The 23722-nt window shown below is 42.6% G+C and overlaps 4 protein-coding genes across 6 annotated transcripts; 1 reads left to right on the plus strand and 3 right to left on the minus strand.

Annotated features, from left to right (window-relative positions):
* Positions 1-2339: 2339 nt before the first annotated feature.
* Positions 2340-6734, minus strand: LOC135679640 (YTH domain-containing protein ECT4-like). Its single transcript, XM_065193621.1, has 9 exons — positions 6570-6734; positions 6021-6097; positions 5761-5914; positions 5431-5504; positions 4420-4953; positions 3638-4180; positions 3338-3550; positions 3114-3257; positions 2340-3019 (listed from the first exon to the last, which is right to left on the minus strand). Exons 1-9 carry the CDS (start codon positions 6595-6597, stop codon positions 2780-2782), a joined length of 2007 nt encoding a protein of 668 aa, XP_065049693.1. The 5' UTR covers positions 6598-6734; the 3' UTR covers positions 2340-2779.
* Positions 6735-8375: 1641 nt separating this feature from the next.
* LOC103993076 (probable serine/threonine-protein kinase PBL16) lies at positions 8376-11317 on the plus strand. 2 transcript variants are annotated; one of them, XM_065193624.1, is made up of 7 exons: positions 8379-8540; positions 8607-8720; positions 9176-9477; positions 9576-9711; positions 10241-10377; positions 10590-10713; positions 10873-11317. In XM_065193624.1, the coding sequence occupies exons 2-7, from the start codon at positions 8657-8659 to the stop codon at positions 11181-11183; spliced, it is 1074 nt and encodes a 357-aa protein (XP_065049696.1). In that variant the 5' UTR covers positions 8379-8540; positions 8607-8656; the 3' UTR covers positions 11184-11317. The 2 variants fall into 2 exon arrangements, with proteins under 2 accessions (XP_018684381.2, XP_065049696.1); XM_018828836.2 differs by having other exon boundaries at positions 8376-8720.
* Positions 11318-13395: 2078 nt separating this feature from the next.
* On the minus strand, positions 13396-14754 carry LOC135679643 (late embryogenesis abundant protein D-34-like). The gene is made up of 3 exons (XM_065193625.1): positions 14247-14754; positions 13859-14164; positions 13396-13771 (listed from the first exon to the last, which is right to left on the minus strand). Exons 1-3 carry the CDS (start codon positions 14580-14582, stop codon positions 13613-13615), a joined length of 801 nt encoding a protein of 266 aa, XP_065049697.1. The 5' UTR covers positions 14583-14754; the 3' UTR covers positions 13396-13612.
* Positions 14755-15462: 708 nt separating this feature from the next.
* Positions 15463-23715, minus strand: LOC103993074 (E3 ubiquitin ligase PQT3-like). 2 transcript variants are annotated; one of them, XM_009413011.3, is made up of 16 exons: positions 22751-23715; positions 22369-22468; positions 22082-22163; positions 21773-21939; positions 21514-21593; positions 21197-21262; positions 20944-21100; positions 20711-20859; positions 20348-20512; positions 20155-20268; positions 19972-20058; positions 19562-19603; positions 19162-19414; positions 18761-18889; positions 16937-17018; positions 15463-16220 (listed from the first exon to the last, which is right to left on the minus strand). In XM_009413011.3, the coding sequence occupies exons 1-16, from the start codon at positions 22914-22916 to the stop codon at positions 15600-15602; spliced, it is 2460 nt and encodes an 819-aa protein (XP_009411286.2). In that variant the 5' UTR covers positions 22917-23715; the 3' UTR covers positions 15463-15599. The 2 variants fall into 2 exon arrangements, with proteins under 2 accessions (XP_009411286.2, XP_009411285.2); XM_009413010.3 differs by having other exon boundaries at positions 19972-20268.
* Positions 23716-23722: the final 7 nt, after the last annotated feature.

The following is a 23722-nucleotide window of genomic DNA, read 5'->3' on the forward strand; positions in this document are numbered from 1 at the left end:
CTGACCCGAAGATGCTTCGAGGTTCACATGAAACAGCAATATGAGGCCATGACTACAGTGGCCTCAATATGAGGCCATTTGTACACTGCACCAGACAATGGTTGAATCATGTAGTTAGTTGCATAAGAAGATACCAAAAGAATTTTTTATAGAATGATCTTCTTTTGGTTGTTGTTATTACTGTTGTTGAATGTCTCCCTCAGGATCCAGGAAACTGCCGCTTCGTAATCTAGAGGGGATTCGTACAATTTTTTTGTCATCTGTTACAGTATCTGAGGATCTAAATCGAGGATCACCAAATCTTGTTCCGGTTCGATTGATGCTAAACTGGATGAGAATAATACGACAAGTTCTTCGACATAGCAGCGTTTTTGGCGCAGAAAAGTACAGGATGAGAATAATATCAACAGCTGCATCTTCTTCGGGACGGTGGTCGAGAACAAGTTCGGAACAGCACGACGAGACGACAGGACAACTCAAAATGAACAAATGCAGAGAAGGAACGTACCACGGGACTACGAAATATCTTGAGTGGCGAGGCATATGCATCAGCGTCGCATAGCTCTACCTCCTCTTCGCGTCGCATAGCTCTACCTCCTCTTCTTCCTCCGACATCGTTCTGCATCTATGTTGGCCTTGGAGGAAGAAAAAGAGGTAGGTGAGGTATATGTGTTGTCGATGATGAGGAGGGAGGAAGAGGAGGCAGAAATAGTGCAGCATCGACGTAGATGTCTGATTTGCCTCCTCTTTCTCATCCCTCCTAATCGTCAATGATGTAGATGCCTCACCTGCCTTCTCTTCATCCTTCAGCACTGACGCAAATACAAAGCGGCACCGGAGGAGGAAGAGGAGGCAGAGTAGTGTTGCACCAACGTTGATGCCTCACCTTCTTCCACCTCCAATGCTGACACAGATGCAGAGTGACATTGGAGGAGAAAGAGGAGGTAGAGCAGTGTGGTGTTCACCTTCGTCCGCTACCTCCTCTAGTGATGTAGAGCGGTGCCAAAGGAGGAAGAGAACACAGAGCGATGCAAGGCCAACGCAAATGCCTCAATTGCCTTTTCTTCCTCTTTTGGTGTCGATGTAGATGCCGAACGACGCTAAAGGTTGAAGAGGAGGGAGAATGGTGCGATGTCAACATAGATGCCTCACCTCCCCTCTCTTCCTTCTCCGACACTGACACAGATGCAGAGCGACATCAAAGGAGGAAGAGGAGGTAGAGTGGTGTGATGCTCAACTCTCGTCTTCCTTCTTCGGCACCAATGTAGATGCCTCACATACCTCCTCTTCCTCCTTCGGCGTCGACCTAGATGCCTCACCACTGTCTCCTCTTCCTCCTTGTCATTAATGTTCGGGTTGGGACCGACAAGATACCATCACGTTGCTCTTCTCAACCACCACCATAACAGCCACCTATAGCGTTGTCGTCTATCACCACGATTAAAATTATCTTTTTGTCTATCGTTTTCGTATCATTCATGCACGTGTTATCACGTGCTATATCTTCCGTCCATAAAATCGACACGTTATGATAAATATTTTTTATTTCTATAATTATAAAGATTTTAATATATTTTTTTAAATGCTAAAAAAAATCTAATTACAATATGATAGTATATAATTAGTCTCAATTTTAACCTTCTTTTAAATGATCGACACGTATCATATCGTGAGTGCACAAGTGGACGCAGGAGGAAGCGTCCAGGGACAATGTTCGCCTGTTGCTGAATAATAACTCACGCTTTCGAGGACCAGAAGGGGAATGCGACAACGAATATGTGATGATGCAGTCGTCCAGTTTTGGTGCCTTCGATGATGTGACTTCTTGGCTGTTTGGGTACGTCAAAGGCAAGCAACAAAGCCTTTCCTTCACGGCAAAAACAAGGTATGGTCTTATGAGTGCCCCGTTCCGTCGAGAAGCTTATCGACCAAGAAATCTCAAATTTTACGGACACGATTTTTATGAGTTCGAGCAGCTGAAACACGTTACAATCGCCAACAACACAGAAGACGTTTCCCGAATCGCAGATCCCTCTCAGGCGTCCGTCAATGTTAGCTCTACCTGTCACGTAAGAATCAGATGAAGAAATAGGCGGAGAATTGAATCCTGAATCCTGACCTGATTTCAATAAGAAATATACCAAACTATATTCATATATATTTGCATTTCCTGATGTCATACCAAACGTCATGTCTCACCAGTTTTACAATGTATAACTAATTTCATATAACTGGGATATTAAGACACAAGGAAGAGATAAAACCATGTCAATGATAAGAATATTTGGATATGCTGAGACATTTAATTGCTGGAGAAGGCAGAAAGTTAGAGACGAAAATTGCAAAGCAGGCAAGAAACTGTTGTTATATTCAATTTTTGTTGTAAAACTGACCCAAGTTCATAAATAAGACAGACGACGACTAAAGGGGAAAAACAAGGGGGGAAAAACAAGTAGAAAGACGACCTAATCCTACCTCCAATCCACTAAGGATATAGAAGACTAGCAGTATGCTACCACCAACCGCAGCACTTCATATCACCAAAGCATTAAAACCTAGGCCGAAGAGTCAACCTAACTGTGTCGAGCAAAAAACAAACTCAAGACTGCAGCCGCCGGGGGTTCATCACCGGATTCTTATTGCCAAACTCCATCTTTCTCTTGCAATTCCTTTGCAAACCTCCTTATAACTCAGATTTTAGCTGCCCAAGAGTGATCAGTGACTTATTCCTAACCGACACATCTACACAAATAAGGATTGCCACAGCAATGGGATCAACTCAAGCAACACCGTTGGCAACACCATTTGCAACAACATGCTTCTCCACTGCTGGTTTTAAGACCATCAAAGGAGCACCAGCCGCTGCAGCCACACTAAGTTCCACTGGCGTATTTATTTCTCCAAGACTGCCCTGTGCTGATTCCTTGTTCAAAACAGAAACAGGCTGTGAGCCAGGCTTCCCATTGGTTCCGTCTTGTTCATCTTCCCTGGGAGCATGAGAAGCTTTTCCAGTCCATACCTGAACCGTAGGAGGTTGTCATCAATGGACTAAATTAAAATGGCTGAAATTGAATGTAAAATCACTTCCACGAGTGGTCTGAACTCCGACTTACCTGTTTCTGAAGCTGCTGTTTTACCCGTTTCTCCTGCATAAAATTCTGACGGTTTTCATAGAAGTCAAAATCATCAAGAACAGATGTCTTGCTTACATGTTCCTTGAAAATCTTGAGCATTTGGAGGCCCTGCTCTAGCCTCACCTGCATAGCCGAAATTTGAGATATGAATTTCATATTTATTTGATGTACTGATTACAAGGCAATTAAACATTAATGTTTACCTCTTGAGTATCTCGACTGTTAGTTATGGGTTTGTTGTCATTGTTCTCTAGCGTGATGTGCTTCAGAAGGCTATTTGGAACATCCTTGATAACGTGCCACTTGACAGGGAAGCAGCCAATCCACTTGTCTTGCTGCCAATAATCCACAGTTTTGTTAAAATCAACTGGACCAACCATTTCTGCAACACCAACAAATTGTCCGCTGGCGTTTACCTAAAGTTTTAAAACAAGGCTAGGTAAGCTCATTTTCTTGTAAAAAGCAAAGCACAACAGATTCCCAATGCATGCTACCATACTCACAGAGTAAAACAAGAAGACAGGACAACCACCATCTTTCTCTTGAGCTTCCTGATATCCACCATCCAGCTTCTTGTTTCCGTTAGGGGTGCTGGTCCATACATTGTATTTGATACTTTTGTGAATATCATCCTCACTGTATGATTTGATGACAAAGAACCTTGCATCCGAGTGTTTATCAGGGAAGTCATCTCCGTTGTATTGTTCCCTGTCCAAAGTCACACTAGAATTCTCATTCCCGATGGAAGAAAGGTTCTGACCCTTCAAATCAAAGACTGGTGCAGTGCCAGTTGCCTTCTGATTCTTAGAGCGCCCAGCTCTTGGTCCTCTATTTAGCTCACTGAACCCGTCCTGGATCTCATTGCCATAACCAAAGAATCCATTTCCTCGGCCCCTAGGATTGTACTTACTATCTAAAGGCGGACCCCAGCGTCCATTCATTCTATGATCATAGCCATTAAATCCATATCCAAATACATTCCCCAGACCATTCCCTCCATAGAATCGATTGATTGGATACATCCTGCTAACAGGAGCATTTTTACCCTGAGAATCATACAAGTAAACAGTTAATATGCCATGTGAGGAAACATATACAATAATAACTGTAAGAAATCTTTGCCGATAGCCAGAAAAGATACACATGCTGACAACAAAAACCAAAGGAATACTAGGCATACAAAAGCCAAAATACCACTACCATACATGTCCAACAACCAGTTGCTACTAAAACAGACAACTTTTGAAAATACATATAATTAACTGCCAATTACAATATTACATACCACAATGTGGGGAACGGAATGTTGATTCTGATTTCTTTCAGACAAATTATTAGCTTTATGTGTTACAGTGGAAGAGCGAGAGCTGGATGTGGCTGGTTTATGTTGTCCACCAAAACCAAATCGAGAGTCTTGATAACCAGCAGAATGAAAACCACCTGGGAAACCTCCCTTCCCATGTGAATCACCTGAGGTTAGTGATGAAGGCTGGTGGCTTGACCTCATAGTTCCTGGTCCATTATTCCTATTTGCATTGACATTGGAAACTTTGCTGGAGTCTACTCTGGCTGTATCCATTGAAATTGAAGGTTGATTAGCAGCAACAGAGGTTGAAACTTCTCCTTGGGAAGTTGGTGGAGTTGGAGTTTGAGTTGTACTAGTTGGTGTAGGTTGCTCAAAAAAGGGAACTGGGTACTGATACTGTTGTGGGCCGTAGTGCTGTCCATCATGCCCCATGGTTGGAACTGATGACCCATTAGAAGGATAAGCACTATAAGGAGCATATCCATATCCTTGATATAAGTCCCCATAAACTCCCTACCAAGAATGATGAAGCAGTTAGTTATTGTTATGTACATAAAGAAGAACCAAACATTTCACAGCAATAAATTTAAATCACCAACAATATTTCACTACGAGAACAATTTGGGTAAACACAGAGAAAAATTGCATCAAGAGTACTACGTGCATGAAAAAAATTAATCATTCAATCGAGTCACTTCCTTTTAACTAGTGAAGCTCTATTTGAGTAATAGTACTAAGAGTTATATGCATATCTGAGTACTCGTTTTTTCCTTCATTTACTACTACGTAGTACCAAAAGAAAGTAAGGAGAAAAGAATTCCAACACCTGACACTAGCAAAGCAAGGATCCAAAATGCTCATCCATGGAAGATCAGACCAATAATAATTTTGAATCCTAATCTTAATAACAATCCTTTAATGACAACATTCTAACACGCTATTCATTGTCATCAACAAATCAAAATAATGTGTTGTTTCAGTGTGACTTACAGGTAGAATCTCCACTCCATCATTGTTCGTGTATCTGGAGTAATCACCCCACTTATTAACAGCACGATCATAACCTGGAGAATGTAACACCAGACTCATGATACCCACAATCAAGATACTAACAAAGGTTACTAAAACAAGTTAACATACAAAACAAACAGATCATGTAACTGATTTTAGCCAAAATACAAATCAAATAATATTTTGTGATAATAAGTGAATAGCAATAGATGAAACTCTCACAAAAAATAAATAATAGCAGCTAACTGGTGGAAAATCCTGGTATACGACCTTTTTTTTTTGGTGTAGTAATTAAATACAACACACTACCTCCATAAAAATAAGCTGGGGATGCATAACCAGCGGGTACATAACACATGCTTGGATCCACAAAGTCAGGCAGAAGAGGTGTCAGCGAACGCTCTGATTGAATTGGCATGTTTGGCGTTTCACAATCGCTCGATCCATTTTGGAGGGCACGAGGCTATCAAATCAGATATTGTGAGAATATTAACAGTGACTACTCCTAAAAATACAAAGATAAAAACAATAAGAAAAGGAACATCATCTGCAAGAAAAATAAAAATCACCTCTTTGGCAACCTCAACAGCGTTATCAGTCTTTGGCGGCGAATCCAAAGACAGCTTCTGCAATAAATCTGAAGCTTCTGTCATAACTAAATTAAGGACAGCATTAATCCGACAAAAAAACTCATCTTTCTTAACAAATTACTCCAATACCGAAAACTTAAAATACAGGATGACTGAGTATCACCGAAGAACTGATCCCCAAATAAGATTACTGCACAAAGCACACAAAAGAAAGTATTTAAATAATTTGAACAAGAAGACAAGAAGAGAAACAAATCAAACAATCAAAGCCTTCTCTCGAAGGAAAAATAGTACGCAAGAACACGACAGCTATTGATTTCACTAAGAAACGAGCTCATATGCGAGACAATAACCCAAAAAGGTGAAGAAGAAGCCTCAGATACACACTCCCCGCACAAACGCTCCCAAGAACCCCCAAAACCAACAGCCAAATGCGAACTAGAACGCACTCGAACGCATCGCAGCTCAAGAAAACGAAGGGGTGCCGCGGAAAGAGCGACAAGAACCCGAACCCCCAGGGAAGGATACGGTCAGCTGCGAGGGCGACGGCAGCCATGGATAGTAAGCGCGATTTACAAGCGAGGTTTCGATGGACTCGATCCAAATCTAGAGAGAGAGGTTGGCAGAGAAGGGGAGCAGACGAGCCGCCACGGTAGGAATCCAAAAGCGGAGTGAGAAAGAGGCGAGGAGGAGTCGGGGGTTTAAATTAGGGCATCGTCAAGCGGTGATTCAAATCGCTCCACGGCTCGCCCTCAGCAACCGGACATTCTTGTTCTTTTTTATTTTTATTTTTTGTTCTATAAAAAGAAACAAAATATCGGGTTTGCTTTTTTGTGCCGTAACGCAAACGTACTGGTAAATAAATATATGCAATATAAAATTCATATATATATATATATATATAGACTGCATTTGACGAGATTATTTTTCGAAAATTAATAATCTAATTTAAGATATATTCAATTAAAGGAGTCGAGTGTCGCGGAGTCCGATTCCGACCCGATCTAGCAATACGGGCGAAGAATTATTGACCCGGGCTCGATTTGTAGGCCCAAATAAATCATCCCAAAATGGGCCGAGCCCGAATTGAATTGTTCTGATCCAATTATACAGGTTTGTGACCGATTATAAGACACGTCTGATTGGCTTTTAGTTGAGCTCTTTTAGTGTACATAAGATAGCATCTAATCTATCTTATGTAATTTCGAGTTCTGATTTCTCGAATCCTATTGCTTTAATTCTTTTATCGTGTTGTGTTAGATTTTAATTGGATTAGTTTACTCTCTGATGAGACCTAAGCTGGTAGATAATTGGATTACAGAAGAACAAGGAAGCGATTTACTCATCCAAGCTGCAGAGAACACGACAAGAGCAATTTAGTTCTGCTCTTCTAGAACGAATGACTAGTTTTGGTTTGATTCCTCATCATAAAAGTCAATGATTATTGGAGCGTGGCCTTTGACTGAGAATCCAATAGCTTCTGTTTCGTTGACGTGGTCAGGCACTCGTTGTGATCTTTCTCATCAATGCATTCGTCTGTTGGCCACGTCTTGCTCGCCAAATCACCTGACCAGTTCAAGCTCTTTCTTCCTTTTACGCGCCATCTCACTCCTTCACATGATCTTTGTGAGCTCATTCAAGTGCCTATGGCAAAGCCGTCGTCTAAGAGAGATGTGCCAGGTCTCACACACACACGCTAATTGCTGATACAAGTCTCTTCGAGATGGGTTTAGGCCATGAAAGATCTTCTGAATTAGAATTGAGATCGTTCACCACTCCTCACATGTCTTCAACCTTCGGTCGTCTAGTTTCATCGATGGACTGACTGCCTTTTTAGAGTGAGGTGGTGACGGATGGGATTCCCATGTCAATTGTCTTTAAGAACAAACACAGGATAGATCGATCACCTCCTCCGATTTGGGGGGTTCAAGTTACAAACAGATGGCCGCAGAGCTTTGAGGTGGTCGAACACTGATCTAATTCCACCTCCAGTTTGTCTTGTCAGGCATCATTTACATCACGGTGCCAGTGGCAATGCCATTCTTGGTTTCACCTCCGTGGACATACACTTCTTTTCCTGGGTTTCTGTAGCACAATCCCGAAACTTGTGTCCCGCAGGAGACCCGGAGGAAGGTGCCAAAAAGCCAGCTCGACTCTCTTCTGCAGCATGAACACCGCAGGGCAGCAGAATATAACACAGCCAAATGGCGGTCACAGTCCCACCATTATCATTTCGGTGGGTGGGCTACATCTTTTCTTTATCTTTTCCTTTCAGTGAGAATGTTACACTAGAAATATCATTAATTTACTGGGATTATATCATTCCTTCTCTTGAATCGGACACATTCTTTGAATACTATCACTTTCTTCCTCAGGAGACGAAGAACAGCCACAAATAGAGCTGAAGCTACCTTGACTTGGTCTTCCTGCCTCAATATGTTAATTCCAAGCTCCAAGATGACAGCCAAGCGTAGATTAAGTCTCTCTTCATCGATTTTGGGTATATATTACTCATCTTACCTTCTCTTCTCTGTACTTAGCCAGATAAGAATATCTCGTTTTGCTGGGAGCATGCTGTCTTGGTGAGTGGTTGTTTGTGGGTTGTGCGGGTACTGATGGGAAATTGCGCTCTTCGGGGAAACCCATCCACCAACAGAGTGTCTTCCAACGCAAAGTCAGGTCAGTACTTCGTGATTCTCTGTAGGCATGATCCTTGGATATCTCTGATTCTTCTGTCACTTCTTTCCTTCCTTTGTCCCTCCTCTGAAGCGTGCAAGACTGTCCGGTGTAAGCTCTTCCTCTTATGATTAGGCACTTTTAGTGATAGGATTTTGAGTCTGGATCGCTCCTTGCTGACATAACTTGAGGAGTTGTAGTATTTTTTGAAGCTTAATCTTGCCTGACTTCAATTTATCCACTGTTCTGTGTTAGAAAGGAATTAGCACAGAGTTCCCTGTTGCTTTTCTACTTCTCCAATCGCTGCATCTTTGTGTTTGGGTTGATCTTTGGCAATCTTTTTAGCTAAAATATAGCTTTTTGAAAGGGAAATTGTCAAGGAAACATCATGTCAACTGTTTCTACAAATCTCTGTTTCTTCTAAGCTCAAGACTTCTTGTAACTTGTTCTTCCAATAGACTCTCCGGAGGTGCAGAGTCCAGAGGAAAGGGAGGAGGTCAGCAACCTGCCATCAAACCCAGAGGAAGTCGAGGACTTGCGACGGGATTCGGCAGCAAATCCTCTTGTGGCATTCTCTTTCAGTGAAATCAAGCTCATTACAGAAAATTTCAGAAAGAGCTACATCTTAGGAGTAGGGGGATTTGGCAGTGTGTACAGAGGATTCATCACAGAACATCCTGAGGAGGGGCTTCAACCTCATCAAGTAGCTGTGAAGGTCCATGATGCTGCCAACGGCTCCCAGGGTCACAGAGAATGGCTGGTACTGAACTCTATACATACATCTCACTAGTGCTAGTAATATTGCAGATTGGTTCAACACCATCATCCAGTTGTAAGTGAAGTTTATGATGCCTGTAGGCTGAAGTTGTATTCCTCGGGCAACTTTCTCACCCAAATTTGGTGAAATTAATTGGATACTGCTGTGAAGATGATCACCGAGTTCTGATATATGAGTACATGGCTGGGGGCAGTGTGGAATCCCATCTCTTCTCCAGTAATTCTTTTCTTGTCTGAAGTCTACTAATCCACTACTAGCGGTTTATTTGTTGCATGATTGATCCATCTGTCCTTTTATTATTATTATTATCATCATTCTAAGAGTCATTATCTGCAAATGTTATGATGTTCTTTCTTCGGTGCACATTTACTGCTTCCTGATTTGATCAGCATGTTTGGCTTGGTAGGTAAATGGTATTGCCAATATGCCTTTCCTGTAACTCTTAGTTGGTCATGCACTCACATTTAAGCTCGTATTTGAAGCTGCCTGTCACAATGATAAGTAAAAGCAGGTTCAGAAATCAAGTTGACATGACATATACTCTCAACGCCTCTCTCTATACTCGAATGTAGATTTTGATTGAAATGTCTACTTTGTGTTGATTACTCAGTAAGATGATTGAACAAATCTATAGTTCATGAATAAATGGATGGAAAACATCATTAAGAAGATTATGTTATGCTGATCGTGTTGCTCGTTCCTCCACTTATGATGTAGCTGTGTACTGCTTGCTGCTGCTTGACAGGAAAAGTGCCCTCCCTTCCTTGGCGTGTCAGAATGAAGATTGCATTTGATGCAGCAAAAGGGCTTGCTTTTCTCCATGAAGCTGAAAAGCCAGTCATATATCGCGACTTCAAGACATCAAACATTCTCTTAGACGAGGTTAGTCGATCAAACTCCTCCAAATCTTGTGATGGCTTTGCTTTCTCTTCTCGACGACTATAGCAATGGACAAACATGTGTGAAGTCGTCTTCGGTTAAATTGAAGTCCATGACACTGCGTAATCGCAGCGTGAGATGCTGTGCTGCTTCTAAAAGAGAAGCAGCTCTTTCTTTCTTACTATAACTAACTAGTTGTCGTGCGCCATGCTCAGGACTACAACTCAAAGCTATCTGATTTCGGGCTTGCAAAGGATGGACCAGTGGGTGAGATATCTCACGTTTCAACACGGATAGTGGGAACTCGTGGATACGCAGCACCCGAGTACATGATGACTGGTAGACGAAAAGCTTTATAGCCTTTCATTGCATGTTTCAGAAGAAAGAGAGAGAGAGAGAGAGAGAGAGAGAGAGCATCAGTCCTTGGAACCACTTGCCAAGTCTGCGTCGACTTTGAATGGTCAAAAAGGCTAATCCAAACATTTGCTTCCGGTGCAGGTCATCTGACGGCCAGCAGTGACGTCTACAGCTTTGGCGTTGTCCTGCTCGAGCTGCTCACGGGGAAGAGATCGCTGGACAAGTCTCGCCCGGTCAAGCAGCGGGCACTGGTCGACTGGGCTGCCCCCTCGCTCGCCGATAAGAAGAAGGTCCTCCACATCGTGGATCCCAAGCTGGACGCGGACTGCCCCCAGAGAGATGTTCAGAAGGTAGCGAGGCTGGCTTGCCATTGCCTCGACCAAAACCCCAAGGCAAGGCCATTCATGCGAGACGTCGTCGACTACTTGGAATCTCTTCAGAGAGCTGTTTAGGGCCACCACAATTGGTGGTCTGTGCGTAGTGCTAGGAAGAAGACATGATAGCTTGCTTTTTTTCTTGGAGGGCCACAAGATGCTACGTTGACGGCTGTAGTAGTTTGCCTCCAGTAAACTCTTTCAATTTCTTCTTCGCTTGTTGCATTATAATATATATAATTAATTAATTAATTTGATAGATTAAAATCACATGTTATAAAATGTTTTTTAAGTTCAAATTCTTAATAGTATACTAATCTAATCTTATAAATCATCTCAAATATAAGACTAATGTACTAAATAATATACAGATCCATTCATTCTCTCCATGCTGAGAAAAGATGGGCCAATCATTGAGAGACAACGTGTGATCCATACGGGACCCACAAAGCAGACATAGCTGCTTACAACTTTGGGAGTAATCGAAGTATGAAGTCCTTTTTTATTAGATGAATACAAAGGTTTCTACTTTCTAGACTGTATTGAGTTTTTGCCACTTCCCATGATATTTTCTCGAGTTGTTTCTGGGACAAAATGTTCAAAGAGTTGAATTAAGATTTATGTTTTAGATCACTTGGCTTTAAGAGTTCTAATAAAATTATAATTCCTAGTAAATTATACAGAACTAAGTAGACTGATAATTATTAGAAAATTAGGAGAAATATAATGTTAAATGTTTTCTTTAACCTTTCTTAGAAAAAGAAGAAGAAATAAATAATAATAATAATCATGTGTAAGATGAAATTTAAAAGGAATTAAAAATTAGCCTTATATTTTTTTACGTGTTGAAAGAACGAGTTGATCGATTCCATATATCGATGATCGATCTATCGAGAGAGTTTGTGAACGTATACATATCATAACTGTTATCAAGACAACAGGAAGAGAACGGCAGAAGGATGAAGATAAGAGGGAGCACAGAGACAAGTTGTGATCAGAGGATCACCATCCATGGAGGTCTCCCACCCCGTGACCTCGAGAATCTGTGAGAAGATTTGGTTCATTTAATACGAACAGCAAGAATGGACTGGTGAGAGTGGGAAGTAGCCATTCCTTGTGAGCCACTCGGTTGCGTCTCATCTCATCGCTTCACTGCTGCTCCTGAGAAAGATGACAAGATGAAAGAATAGCTGACGGAACGGAGAGTGGGGTCTCCAACCACGCGGCAGGCAAGAAGAAATCGTCTTGTTCTGATCGATAGAGGTTGCCATCGACCCTTGTCTTGGACTGATCATAGCTAAGAGCTCGACAGAAGATACATAAATACATCTCTTTTCTGCTTTGTACAAGAAGAATTATTATTATTTTGTGTGTCGTTGATCAGATAAAGATCTGTATGATGTATGAATTTGACAATTTGATCCACAGCTCACATCATTCATTAAAAATCTCCATTGTTTATACTAAAAAAATATATATGTTTGATTACGGTGATGGAGACCAGTTAGCAACCGAGTATGCTGACTCTTAGAAGGGATCCACTACTGTAAGATGAGCAAATGCGTTTGGATTAATTTTACCCTTACCAAGTGGTGATTTTTTCTTTTATATCTCAATTATGCACACATTAAAAAGAAAATGAACTTACAACAATAATAATAGCAGCTCCAGATGATGTTCCTACCTGTAACAATGTTTCCACTTGCCATCAAAGTCTCGTGCAGATGTCAAATGGAGTCAAGTTACGATGAACAACAGATGCCTCACAAAAAGTGATTCCAGCAACCCTCTTTTAATGCAAGAAGCTTTGCCATTTCAATGGATTCATCACTTGAGATCTGATCAACACCATGTGAAAACGTAAAACAAGAGATACATTTTGTATGCTGTAGTAAAGATTAAATGATACAAAATCCGTCAGAATGCATGACTTCAGTTCTGAACTTTAAGGATGCAATGATACCAATGAATTGGATTTGCACCCTAAAGAGTATGTCTAATTCTTAGGTTAAGCTTCAAGCACCACAAAACATGTCAGTAGTTGTAAGAATTGACAGTCTCGTCCGACGCGAGAGAGAGAAGTGAACATTGAGCTTCGTACGACGCGAGCGAGCGAGCGAGCGAGAGAGAGAGAGACCGTCCGATCATCCAAGTCTCCCACGGTGGCCACAATTCCATGGCCGATCTGTGTCTCACACCGCAACAGTGACCACGCAGAGTTCCCCTGTTATTTTCGTCTGCATGCAAGCATGAACGGGAAGACTCTTGTTTGCTCTTCATTTGAGCCATAGGAAGAAAAGAACCACACGAGCAAAAAGGATTATTACATCGAAGAGAACAGCAAAATGGCTTTGTTGAAGACTTCCAACTATTCAACATCACCAAAACAAAGTTGGTAGATGCACCACAGACCAACAAAGCCCACCTGCTGTTGTAGACAGTAGATATCACACAGGCACTACCGAAACTTGTCTACCTGTACACCGCCACGATCGAAAGCAAGCATGTCAACGTTCTTGATTGAGCCTTGCCGCTGCAACCATGGAAGCACCAACCCCGCCCGGATGCGCTCGCAGCTCAGGGTTGTTCCGCATCTCCGCCGCCACCACTCTCTCTGCGTCCTCCCTCGTTGCTTCTTTGTCCATCGCCATCCACACCGACGCATCCTGGCACAGGAACACAGCGAAACACGTATGCGTTAAGTTTGATAAGGTGACCAAGTGCACGCACCGAGTCTCGTTAGATCATATTACCGCCACAACTTCCCCCAGCTTGGTCTTCTCGTCGTCGCGATACGTCAGTGCGTTGGCCGCAGCAGCCGCCTGCGCGGCGGCGGCAACACCACCCGGTGTGACGGCGTTCGCGCCTGCTGCGGTCGCCTCGGCAGCTTGGATCGCGGCAGCGTCGCTTGCGTCGACCGGCTTGTAACCAGCCGTCGTTGCGGCAGCCTCTAGCGCCTCTCCGATCGACACCTTGTCAGTCCACATTTCCACGGCGACTCCACCTGCCTCGTCAGCACCACCTCCCGCCGCCGTGTTGAAAAAGTACTGGCCCACCGCCTGATGCCGGCAAGATTAGAAGAGAAGGCATAATTTTCTGAAGAGATCCGTCAAAAGCCGTGACGTATGGTTGTGTGCATACCTGACCGGCGACGAACTCGGTCACGAGGCGTTGGCCCGGGCAGCCGGGGACGTCGGTCTGGGTGACGGACACGCCCTGGCGGCCGGGGGTATCGCTGAACTGCTCATGGCCGACGAGGCCACACTGCTCGTTCCACATGGCGGCCGATTCCATGACAGAGGCCGCGCCGCCCTGGGGGGTCTGGCCCAGCGCTCTGTTCTCAGCCGACTGCATCATGGCCGCGTCCCTCGGGGAGATTGCCTCGCCGGCAAGGCTCCCCGACACTGCGAACACATCGCCGTACCTTATCGGCTGCTCCTGGCCGCGAACTGGCCTCGTAGGTTGGGTCTGGCTCATGGTTCCTGGACGTACGGAACGCTCGCGCTATCAGTGAAACGTACGGCGGCTGCGACCGCAATTATATGGACGACAAGGAAGATAGAGAAGCGCAGGAGATCGGCACGTTACGGGTGAGTTCGCACTCGTGGCGGAACGAAGGGTAACGGATGGTGGTAACATGAAACGTGGCAAGGTTTGGAAAATGGATGTCGGTGGGCGAACCTGTCCTTGCATGCATCCTCGGCGCGTCGAGCGGTGGCCGATCAACGAGGAAGCAGAAACTCGGCGGTGTTCGAACGGGTCCTAGTCGGATCGCACATGGGGTTAACCCGAATCCGATACAAGCTGGATTGGATACGAGCTGCTGTTCTTAACAAATTTATTCTTATAAATATATAGTAATTCTTTCTCATTACTAAAGTACTTTTTTTTAATGTTGAGCGGAATGTTGTCAAATGAAAGATATGTTCCACTCGAAAATGTTTAAACTATCGATGGTATTGACGTTAGGGGAAGATGCTGATGATTGACTTGTGTTATGAGCCTTTCGAACGTTGATCAAGTGAAATCCTAAATATAATAGGATAATCATAACTTGGTTCACCTTTTATATTCAATCCTTCGTACATACTATCAATTGGTGGAATATTCGAACTAGGAAAATATTTTTTGATCATTCTATATTTGATAGATATTAATCAAAGTCTTCTGATTGAAGAAAAATAATTTTCTTATTATTGTTATTAAAAATAAATGATCTGCCTTCCTGATATGAATCTTTTAAAGAAATGAGATTAATTAATTTACCTGTAAATCTTATCTTCTGAAATATAGATTTCGTGACAAGCTCCTCCCACAATTTCTGCCATCCATCAGAACAGGAGGTGGCAAAGAGGGATAAGATAATTACCAGTGGAAATTATAAAAAAAGGGAAAGACCAAATTCCAAGTTGAATTCTTATTACAATAGATCTGTAAATATAAAAGCCCCAGGTAATTAATTACATAAACATCTACGAAATTGCTGTCTCTCTCTCATCTTCGCTTGCTCGGAGGACGCTCGTGGCCGCGTTCACGTTCCCTACCACCACGTTCATGAGGCCCGCGCTCGCGCTCGCGCTCCCGCTCCCGCTCCCGAGAACGCCTGGATGTCCGGGGAGCCTCTTCCTCCCGGTCCGCCGCCGCGTCCCTTCTCGACGACGACGACGAAGGCCTCCGCTTGAAGTGGTACTCCTCCTCGCTCGACTCAAGATCGTGCCCGCCGCTCCCCCTCCTCGCGCTCACCGACGAGCTCTTCCCGCCCTTGGGCTCGTCGCGGTGCCCCTCGGACCCGACCTTGCGTCCCGCCGGCTCCTTCAGCCCGTTCCTCGGTGCGAGCTCAGACGACGAGGACTTCCTCTTCTTACTCGCCCCCTCCCCTGGGTCCGGGAAGCTGATGCGGGAGAAGACGCTGCCCTTCTGCTTCCGCTCCGCCTTGGCGGCCTCGGCGGCTGCGTCGGAGGGCGCCTCGTCGTGGTCCTCCGCGGCTTTCCTCTTTCTGGGCCGTGGTGGCGAGTGCCGGGCGGAGTCGCGGGCCGGTCCATGGCGGCCCACGCTTGCGGACCTCTCGGACCGGTCCCGTTCCCGATCCAACCGGTCCGCTTGGAACATCGGCCTCTGCAATCACGAGGAGAAAATAATCATTTCAAGAAAGAAGAAAACAAGGTTGCATTTCAAGCAAAAAGAATCACAAATGTGCCACCAACGTGGCAAAAGTCACTTTGGCCCTTCACAATCTCTATTATTATCAAACATAGTCAAATCAATATCGCCGAGTCAACTGCCCAAAATGTACGGGTGGTCCCACGTGATCGGGAACAGTTGTCCATTTTGTCCCTTACCGAAGTGGGCCCTCGAGAATCATCACCCTCATATGCTGATTTGACCACCAATGTGCGTGCGACAATGAGGCCATGACAGTCTCACCATCCTCATTACGGTGGTTGCCCCTTGTGGTTATCCATTAACTGAGATGTTGACTTACTGGCGAACTCATAGAATGTGTTGAATGGCAATGAAAAGAATCACAAAAAAAAATACCGCTATTTGGCAAGGAAAATAACTAACGGGCGGCCGGGCTACGTCCGCCTGGTGATCGACGATGCAGATACAACCACTGAGGCAATGGGCCTGACCATATCGACCATGAAATGAGCCCCGATCGCTCGTGGTAGATTTCGCTTCAAGAGGGCCACGTGCATGAAAAACCACTTGCCAACATGAAGTGCAGCCGTTCTTTGTTTGCCTATCTTTTTATATCTAATGCAGCTACGTTGATAAAAGCCGAAACTACAAGTACGAGCAAGCAAATGAATCAACAAAAAAGGACATACGGGCTTTGGTCTCATAGAAGAAGCATCATTAACGCTGCTCGATTCCCTCCTTGAGTCCCGATCCTTGGAATGCTCCCGATCCCTGCGTTCGTTCATTCAACAGGAGCTTCAGCAATCAAAGCTAACAAAAGCCGATCCATAGGCAAACAGGATCTTGCAACTGGATTTCAAAGTGATAAATCTTCATCATCGTGGAAAACAGGCGCATGGAACATGAAAAGATAATGGGGCACTGCACGATAACAAAATGCTCAAGATGCCAAAAGGGAGCACAACATCAAAACAGTAACACTAAAAACATGAATCTTACAGAACAGCACCTTAAACATTATATGATTACTTTTGTTCCCAACAACAAAGCACGCACAGATGACAGAGATTTGGCTAATCTGAAAATAGATGTCAGGCATGACACATTCATTAGGACATTTTCTGGGGACAGAATCAAAGATTGGAGTAACAAAACGCTTGTACCAGAGTCGTATGTGTATAAAGGAGCACAGGGTACTTGGTGCCAAGAGTCCAAATTAGGTAAAACAAATTGGAGCAGATTTGGATGATGAGATTAGGAATTCAATTAACATCAAGTTCAACACCAAGCAAGGCTCCCAATCATTAGAATAGGTTGATTTGGATGTGCCAAGAGTTCAACAGACACCAACAAGCCTGAGTTTCAGCCTTGATTGGAATACATAGGTGAAACTCAAACAGAACCAAGAGGACAAAAAGGAGAAAATATATCTCCTATAGGTATCATAGCATAAGATCAATATGATGACCAATGACAATGCCAAGTTTATCAAGGAACTGGAATGAGTTTAACTACAAAAAAGATTCTCATTGCAAATAGGAAAGAATTTAAGACTATCCAAAATTATGCATGTCATCAGCATTTTGACTGGTTCATCTATGTTCCAGTCCTCAGATTTATCATATGGTTAAAAGACAAAATTTTAATTAAATACAACAGTGATATAAACCCAGGCCAGAACTCAGCAACAGAATTGCAATGGCTTTTCTCTCCATTATTAAATGTAAAGAGTTGGTCAAAATACCTAAGGAACAGGCATATCTGGAACCTAGTTGAATTTAACCAATTTAAGTTGTGTTACAGGCTTAAGCTAGGAATAAGCAAGCTAAGACTCATTTAACCAATTTCTAAGCGTTACAGGCTTAATATACAAAAGGCAACTTCAGACCAAGGAAAGCACCCAAAAAAGACCTCTAAAAGCCCCCTCACCAACAGAACAAGATAATCATAAAATTCACTACCTATGAATCAAAATCAGCATCTTGTACATAAACCAACAACCTATAGAATAGAACCATAGACCCAACAACATTAGTCGATCAACTATACTTCATGCTTAATGATGGTGATAAACTTCTGCTTACACTTGAAGGCCAAATTTTTGTTATGAAATCCACTACATGCTGTAATCTATATTTTGCATGTATTGGTGTATGTGTCATTTACTTGGCAAAACTCACCAATATAAACCATATTCATCTTGACTATCAGGATACTCAACCCCTCTTTATTATAGTTCCGGACTTCACACTTAATACACAAAAATCATAAAAAATCATGAGTACAATCATACAATAATGAGCATATGTCATACACATTAAAAGCACATTCGTGTTCCAAATGAAAATTTTGCTAGATTCATAGCTATCAGAGCATATCAAGGAAAAAATCAAGATGGATTCATCAAATAAGGACCTTCACAAATTACTCAGGTTCTAACCACAACAACACAGTGGACAGATGTTAAACAAGTAAGCAATCAATGAACAGCAGATACTAGGCAATGCAATTACCTTTGACTAAATCGCTCCATTTCACGCTTGCGCCTCAGATCAGCCTTTCTTGCATCGAAGTCATCTCTGCTCATACCTGGAGGCCCCTGCTTCATGCCCATACTGCCCATCCCTAACTCAGATAGGTCCCTGTAGAAGGTACTAACTTTGTCAACAATCCATATATATCTGCTGCTAACAAACTGCAAAGTACAACAGATATAGTAGAAACAAACAAGATATGAAAATAAACTATTAAATGAACAAACTAGAAGCACATGGACAGATAATGATTTACAAATCAAACCATGCATCATACCTAGTCTAACCCACTCAAAGCATAAAACCTTATCAGAATAGCTAAAGCAAAAGTCAGCTGGTAATTGTTTCGTTAAGCATCTGACTGTCTATCAGTGACATACCTTGGAACTGCAGGCATCATAAAACCTTGCGCAGCAAATGGATCCTGCGGAAAAATCCCCCCACCAAAAGGAACATCAAAAGGACCTGGTGCATATCCCATAAATGGCATTGGACCACCAAAAGGTGCCATGTAGCCATCAACACCCAATGGCATACCGCCAGCCCAGTATGGATTGTAGCCTGAAGCAGCCACAGGCATGCCAAAATTTTCAGCTCCAGGATCCTGGTAGGCTCTCCATTGCATGTCACCAGCTGCATTTTAGAGAAAGGCAGGAGAAAGGCAAAACAATTCAGCATGGTGCTTGATTTACCTACTAGTACAGGAAGTAATCATCTGAAACTGCATTATATTTCAAGCTATGACTCAAGTAACCACAGTTGCTAGGGTGATGAACAAACCAGTGCCAGGGAGACGGGCCTTTTTCTTCTTCTTTTTCTTCCCTGTAGAAAAGAACTATTAATATAAAATATTCTAGAAGAAAAAAAGGTTAAGTATAAAAACAATAAATCAAAATAATATCATTCTCTCATACAAACCCCTGTTGTCCAACCTATCTCTAGATAGTATTCATACATGAACTATGGACCTATAACTTAAAAGAAAAGGAAGATCTTCTAATAACACATATTCCTATATATTGTTTCTAACACACACACACACACACACACACACACAAGTAAATTAACCTCTGGAACTGGAAAAAAAAAACCACAAAATCTGATCTATTCTCTCAAAATGATGCTCTACCACCTACCTCAACGGCCGATCAGTAAAACGAATGTGACATTGCAAACACACACTATCTTACCTAGGTCTCCAGCAAGATGCTTTTCTTGTTGGACATCTTCAGGCACTGGAGCACTCTCAGGTGACTTTGGTCCCTTACTCAAAGGCTCTGGGGTTGCTTCAGATACATTAGTATTTATGGCAGATTTCTTATCCAAAGAGTTCATCTCATTGTTTGAATCCTTGGTTTCACATGGAACTTCACCTTCTTTCTTATGAGAAGGTTGCTCCATCGTAGGCTGCTTAGGTTCATCTCTGGAAGCAACAGAAAGGGTAGGAGATGGAATTTTTGGCTGTAAAGGACGAGCTGATTCCATATCTGAAAAGGATGATGGTTAAAGCTACTAATAGAAAGAACAAAATCAGAGCATAAATCAAAGGAAAAAATGTGTTCATACCTTGGACCTGTACCATACTTCCAGCATTTTCTGTACTACTAGTTGCTGATTCTAAAATCCGACTTATTGTTTCCCTGAGTGTTTTATTGGGAAGAAGGTCATCCGCCAATATGTTTGTTGCCCCACACACACACATCAGCTTTGTAATTATGTAGTCTCTAATGCCTGATAGCAAAATCAAAGAAACAACTCCTGACATATTAGGAGCAAAAGAAAAGAAAAATGAAAGCTCAATGTTATATCATCACTTATAGTTTTCCGCAATTCAAAAATTGAACACACTGAACAAATACATTTACCAAGTAATATCTCTACCAATAACTATAGCACAAAAAAGCAACATGCACAAACAGTGAGACTTACATTTATCACAAAAACTCCTGAAACAACACTTGCTAGTTAGCACAGCATCTTTCATCACCTCTTTACATAAAGGGCAACGCAATTCTGGTGGAAGATCACTGACGGAACGAGTGGTTGGCAACCCCTCAATTTCTTTCTCAAATGCAGCCCTATATGATACAATAAAGATTATATGAAAGTTGTACAAAATAATCTGTTCAACAACTACTGCACAAAAAAAAAAAAAAACCTACTCGTTTGGCTTCAAAACAGCAACTGCACCACTTGGCAATGCATAGGAGCCATCAGGAGTCGCCATCAACATTGATTTTGGAATTCCAGTAGGAGGTTTCACCCTTTTGATGTCATAGTTAGGGTCTCCATTTGTGGGGCAATGCTGGATAAAGTGGCCTAAACAGTAACGTTCACCGGGTATATTAGTTTTTTCCTAAATAAATTGCAAGAGAAAAATACAGGGAATTACGAGACAACAAATATATGTTGTACCAGGCACTTTGCATCTATGACAGACATAGCCTGCTGGGGGTGTCTTACGTTCAAGCATACCTCGCCCTGCATTTTGCCAGAAACAAATAAATTTCAGGTCCAAGATAATCTAACTATGCAAACTATAATTTAAGATGCAACTGCCATGAGTAACTGACTGTCTTCTCTATACCAAACACGGTATGTTATAAAAGACACTCTTAGCATGTTCGGTACATGGCAGTCTGCGTCCTCATTCAAATATACATGCATTCTTGAACTAATGGTCAAACCAAACTCTCTTTCATGGCAGAAAAAGATGATAATCAGAGAATTACCAAAACCACGACCACCCATCATCCTGCCACCAATCCCCCTCCCGAAACCTCTTCCAGCACCATAGGCATCTTGTGTTTGGCTGCAAAGTTCATCCAACTCAGTTAAAACACCAACTTATAGTATACTCATTGCTCAATGACAGTAATCATGTAACTGAAACTTTATTCTCATCTGTCCCATGGCATGCAGCTCATTTCTCACAAAACTACCGAAAAGCAAATAATAATAATAATAGAAGATCTGGTGAATATGCCTCACCGATTCCAGTCAAGAGCAGGCGTGTCGATCAAAGCCTTAATCTTGCTATCTTCATCAACCTTGTTGGCAGGAGAAGTATCTATAACAGGATTACTCGATTGGGCAGGATTAACTTCAGGAATGGCATATAGATCATTCCCAAATTCATCCCATTCAAATTCTTCGGGCTGCAAAATTTAACATTGTGTTATTATCTATTTTTGTCATGCCAAAACTTTAAATCCATCAACCATGCAGAATAAAAGCTACTAGTTGTCGTATTATGTCAAAAAGAAGTATCCTAATGGATCTGCCAGATGTCAAGCTTACATATTTGGTAGTAGAAGAAGCATCAACCAACAAGCTACTAGATGGTGGAAGATCCTCTACTTTATCCTCTACAATTTTCATCCTGTAGTCAAACATATACTTTCTATCTCAGATTTATATACAAAGCAATACTCAAACTTCATGTCAAGTCTGATGCAGATAAACCTGCAAGTTTCTACTGTCACTGCAACATTGCCACTAAAATCACAATCTGTTGGCTACATTGCAGAGTAAATACTAAGAAAAAAGACTATTAAATATTGAAGATTCAAGGTCTGAGATAGTACTCATTTCTTTCAGTGACAATAGGCTTCCGTGGCTGTCCTGGAACCCGACGAATCAAAACCGATGTGTTTTTGGGTATCATAGCTCCTTCATCTACATATTCTGAAACCGAAAAGGGAAGAGCAGAGAGTCTATAAATTCCAGAGAATTTGTTCAACCCTTATTCACCCAGAAAAGTAATCCAAGAGAAATTTATTCCTTATGATTAACTAAAACTGGGCATAGATCCTCAGACCATTCACACTTAGCACCTAGACATTAATGTTCCTTAAATTGAGGGAAGCATAACTCGTCCTAGTGTAAATTATTAATTGCCAATTATGAAAATAATGGTTTGCTAGTAAACCAGACTGCAGCATAATTTACTCTAGAGAAAAAACCAACCTTCATTAGTCTGTGCATTAGAGATCATGAGGTCGAAATCGGTGCCTTTTCCAAATAGCTTGGTTTCAAAAATTCTTTCTTTCAAATTGGCAACAGATATAAATTGCCCCTCAATGGGAATAGAATCGTAATCTTTGGCACTTTTAAACTTATAATACACAGCCATTATTTTTTTTTCTCTTTTCTTCTCTCTGTCCCAATTTCAAGCAAGATAAACCACAAACAACAAAACTGTTGCCCTAAAAATAAGTCGCAAACTGCTTAAAGGCCAAAAGAATAAAAGCAGGCCTCGTATTAAGCTAGAACAACAGAAATCATGAACTTGTATACAGATGATTCATTCCTTCCTGAGGCTGTGGGACACGCTCTGTTCTTCGATCAAGACCACAATTCTCCAAGAGAGATCGAGAAAGTATCAAAAACAGCAGCAGAAGAACTCCTTTGGACGATCAGGCGAAAGATCGGTTGAAGCAGCAAAAACCAACGATCCGCAGCAAGACGGCTTGAAAAACTCCAAATCGGGTCCTCCGAGGCGCAATTTCCACCGATCGCTGCAGCGGGACAAGCCTCGATGAACGAAAGCCTCTTCACCCAAAGGAGTTACCGCCTCACCAGAATCTCGCCACGGCAGGAGGCTCCCTGGAACGGATAAGGTCAAAGCCCCACGAAGCGAGGGCCGATCCGAACGATCCAAGCTGCGAGCTCCCCGGATTTGGAATTCCTCCAAATCGAGCGGCGATGGAACCCTAGGTCGATACGGATGAGGGCGAATCCGCCAAGAAATCGCGGCGTGTGCCTTCGACGCCTGGAATCGGATCGATATGGTGTAGGATAAGGGTGGCGAGAGGGTTTCAGATGGATTTAGGGTTTCAAGGACGGCTAATTTGGGGCTCCGCGAGGAGAAAGGGGAAGGGAGAGTTCCTCCTTTCCTTCTTTACGAAGGGATCGAAAAGGAAACTGCTCGTTAAACGT

The sequence above is a fragment of the Musa acuminata genome, chromosome BXJ1-7, assembly GCF_036884655.1.
Source record: "Musa acuminata AAA Group cultivar baxijiao chromosome BXJ1-7, Cavendish_Baxijiao_AAA, whole genome shotgun sequence".
NCBI lineage: Eukaryota > Viridiplantae > Streptophyta > Magnoliopsida > Zingiberales > Musaceae > Musa > Musa acuminata.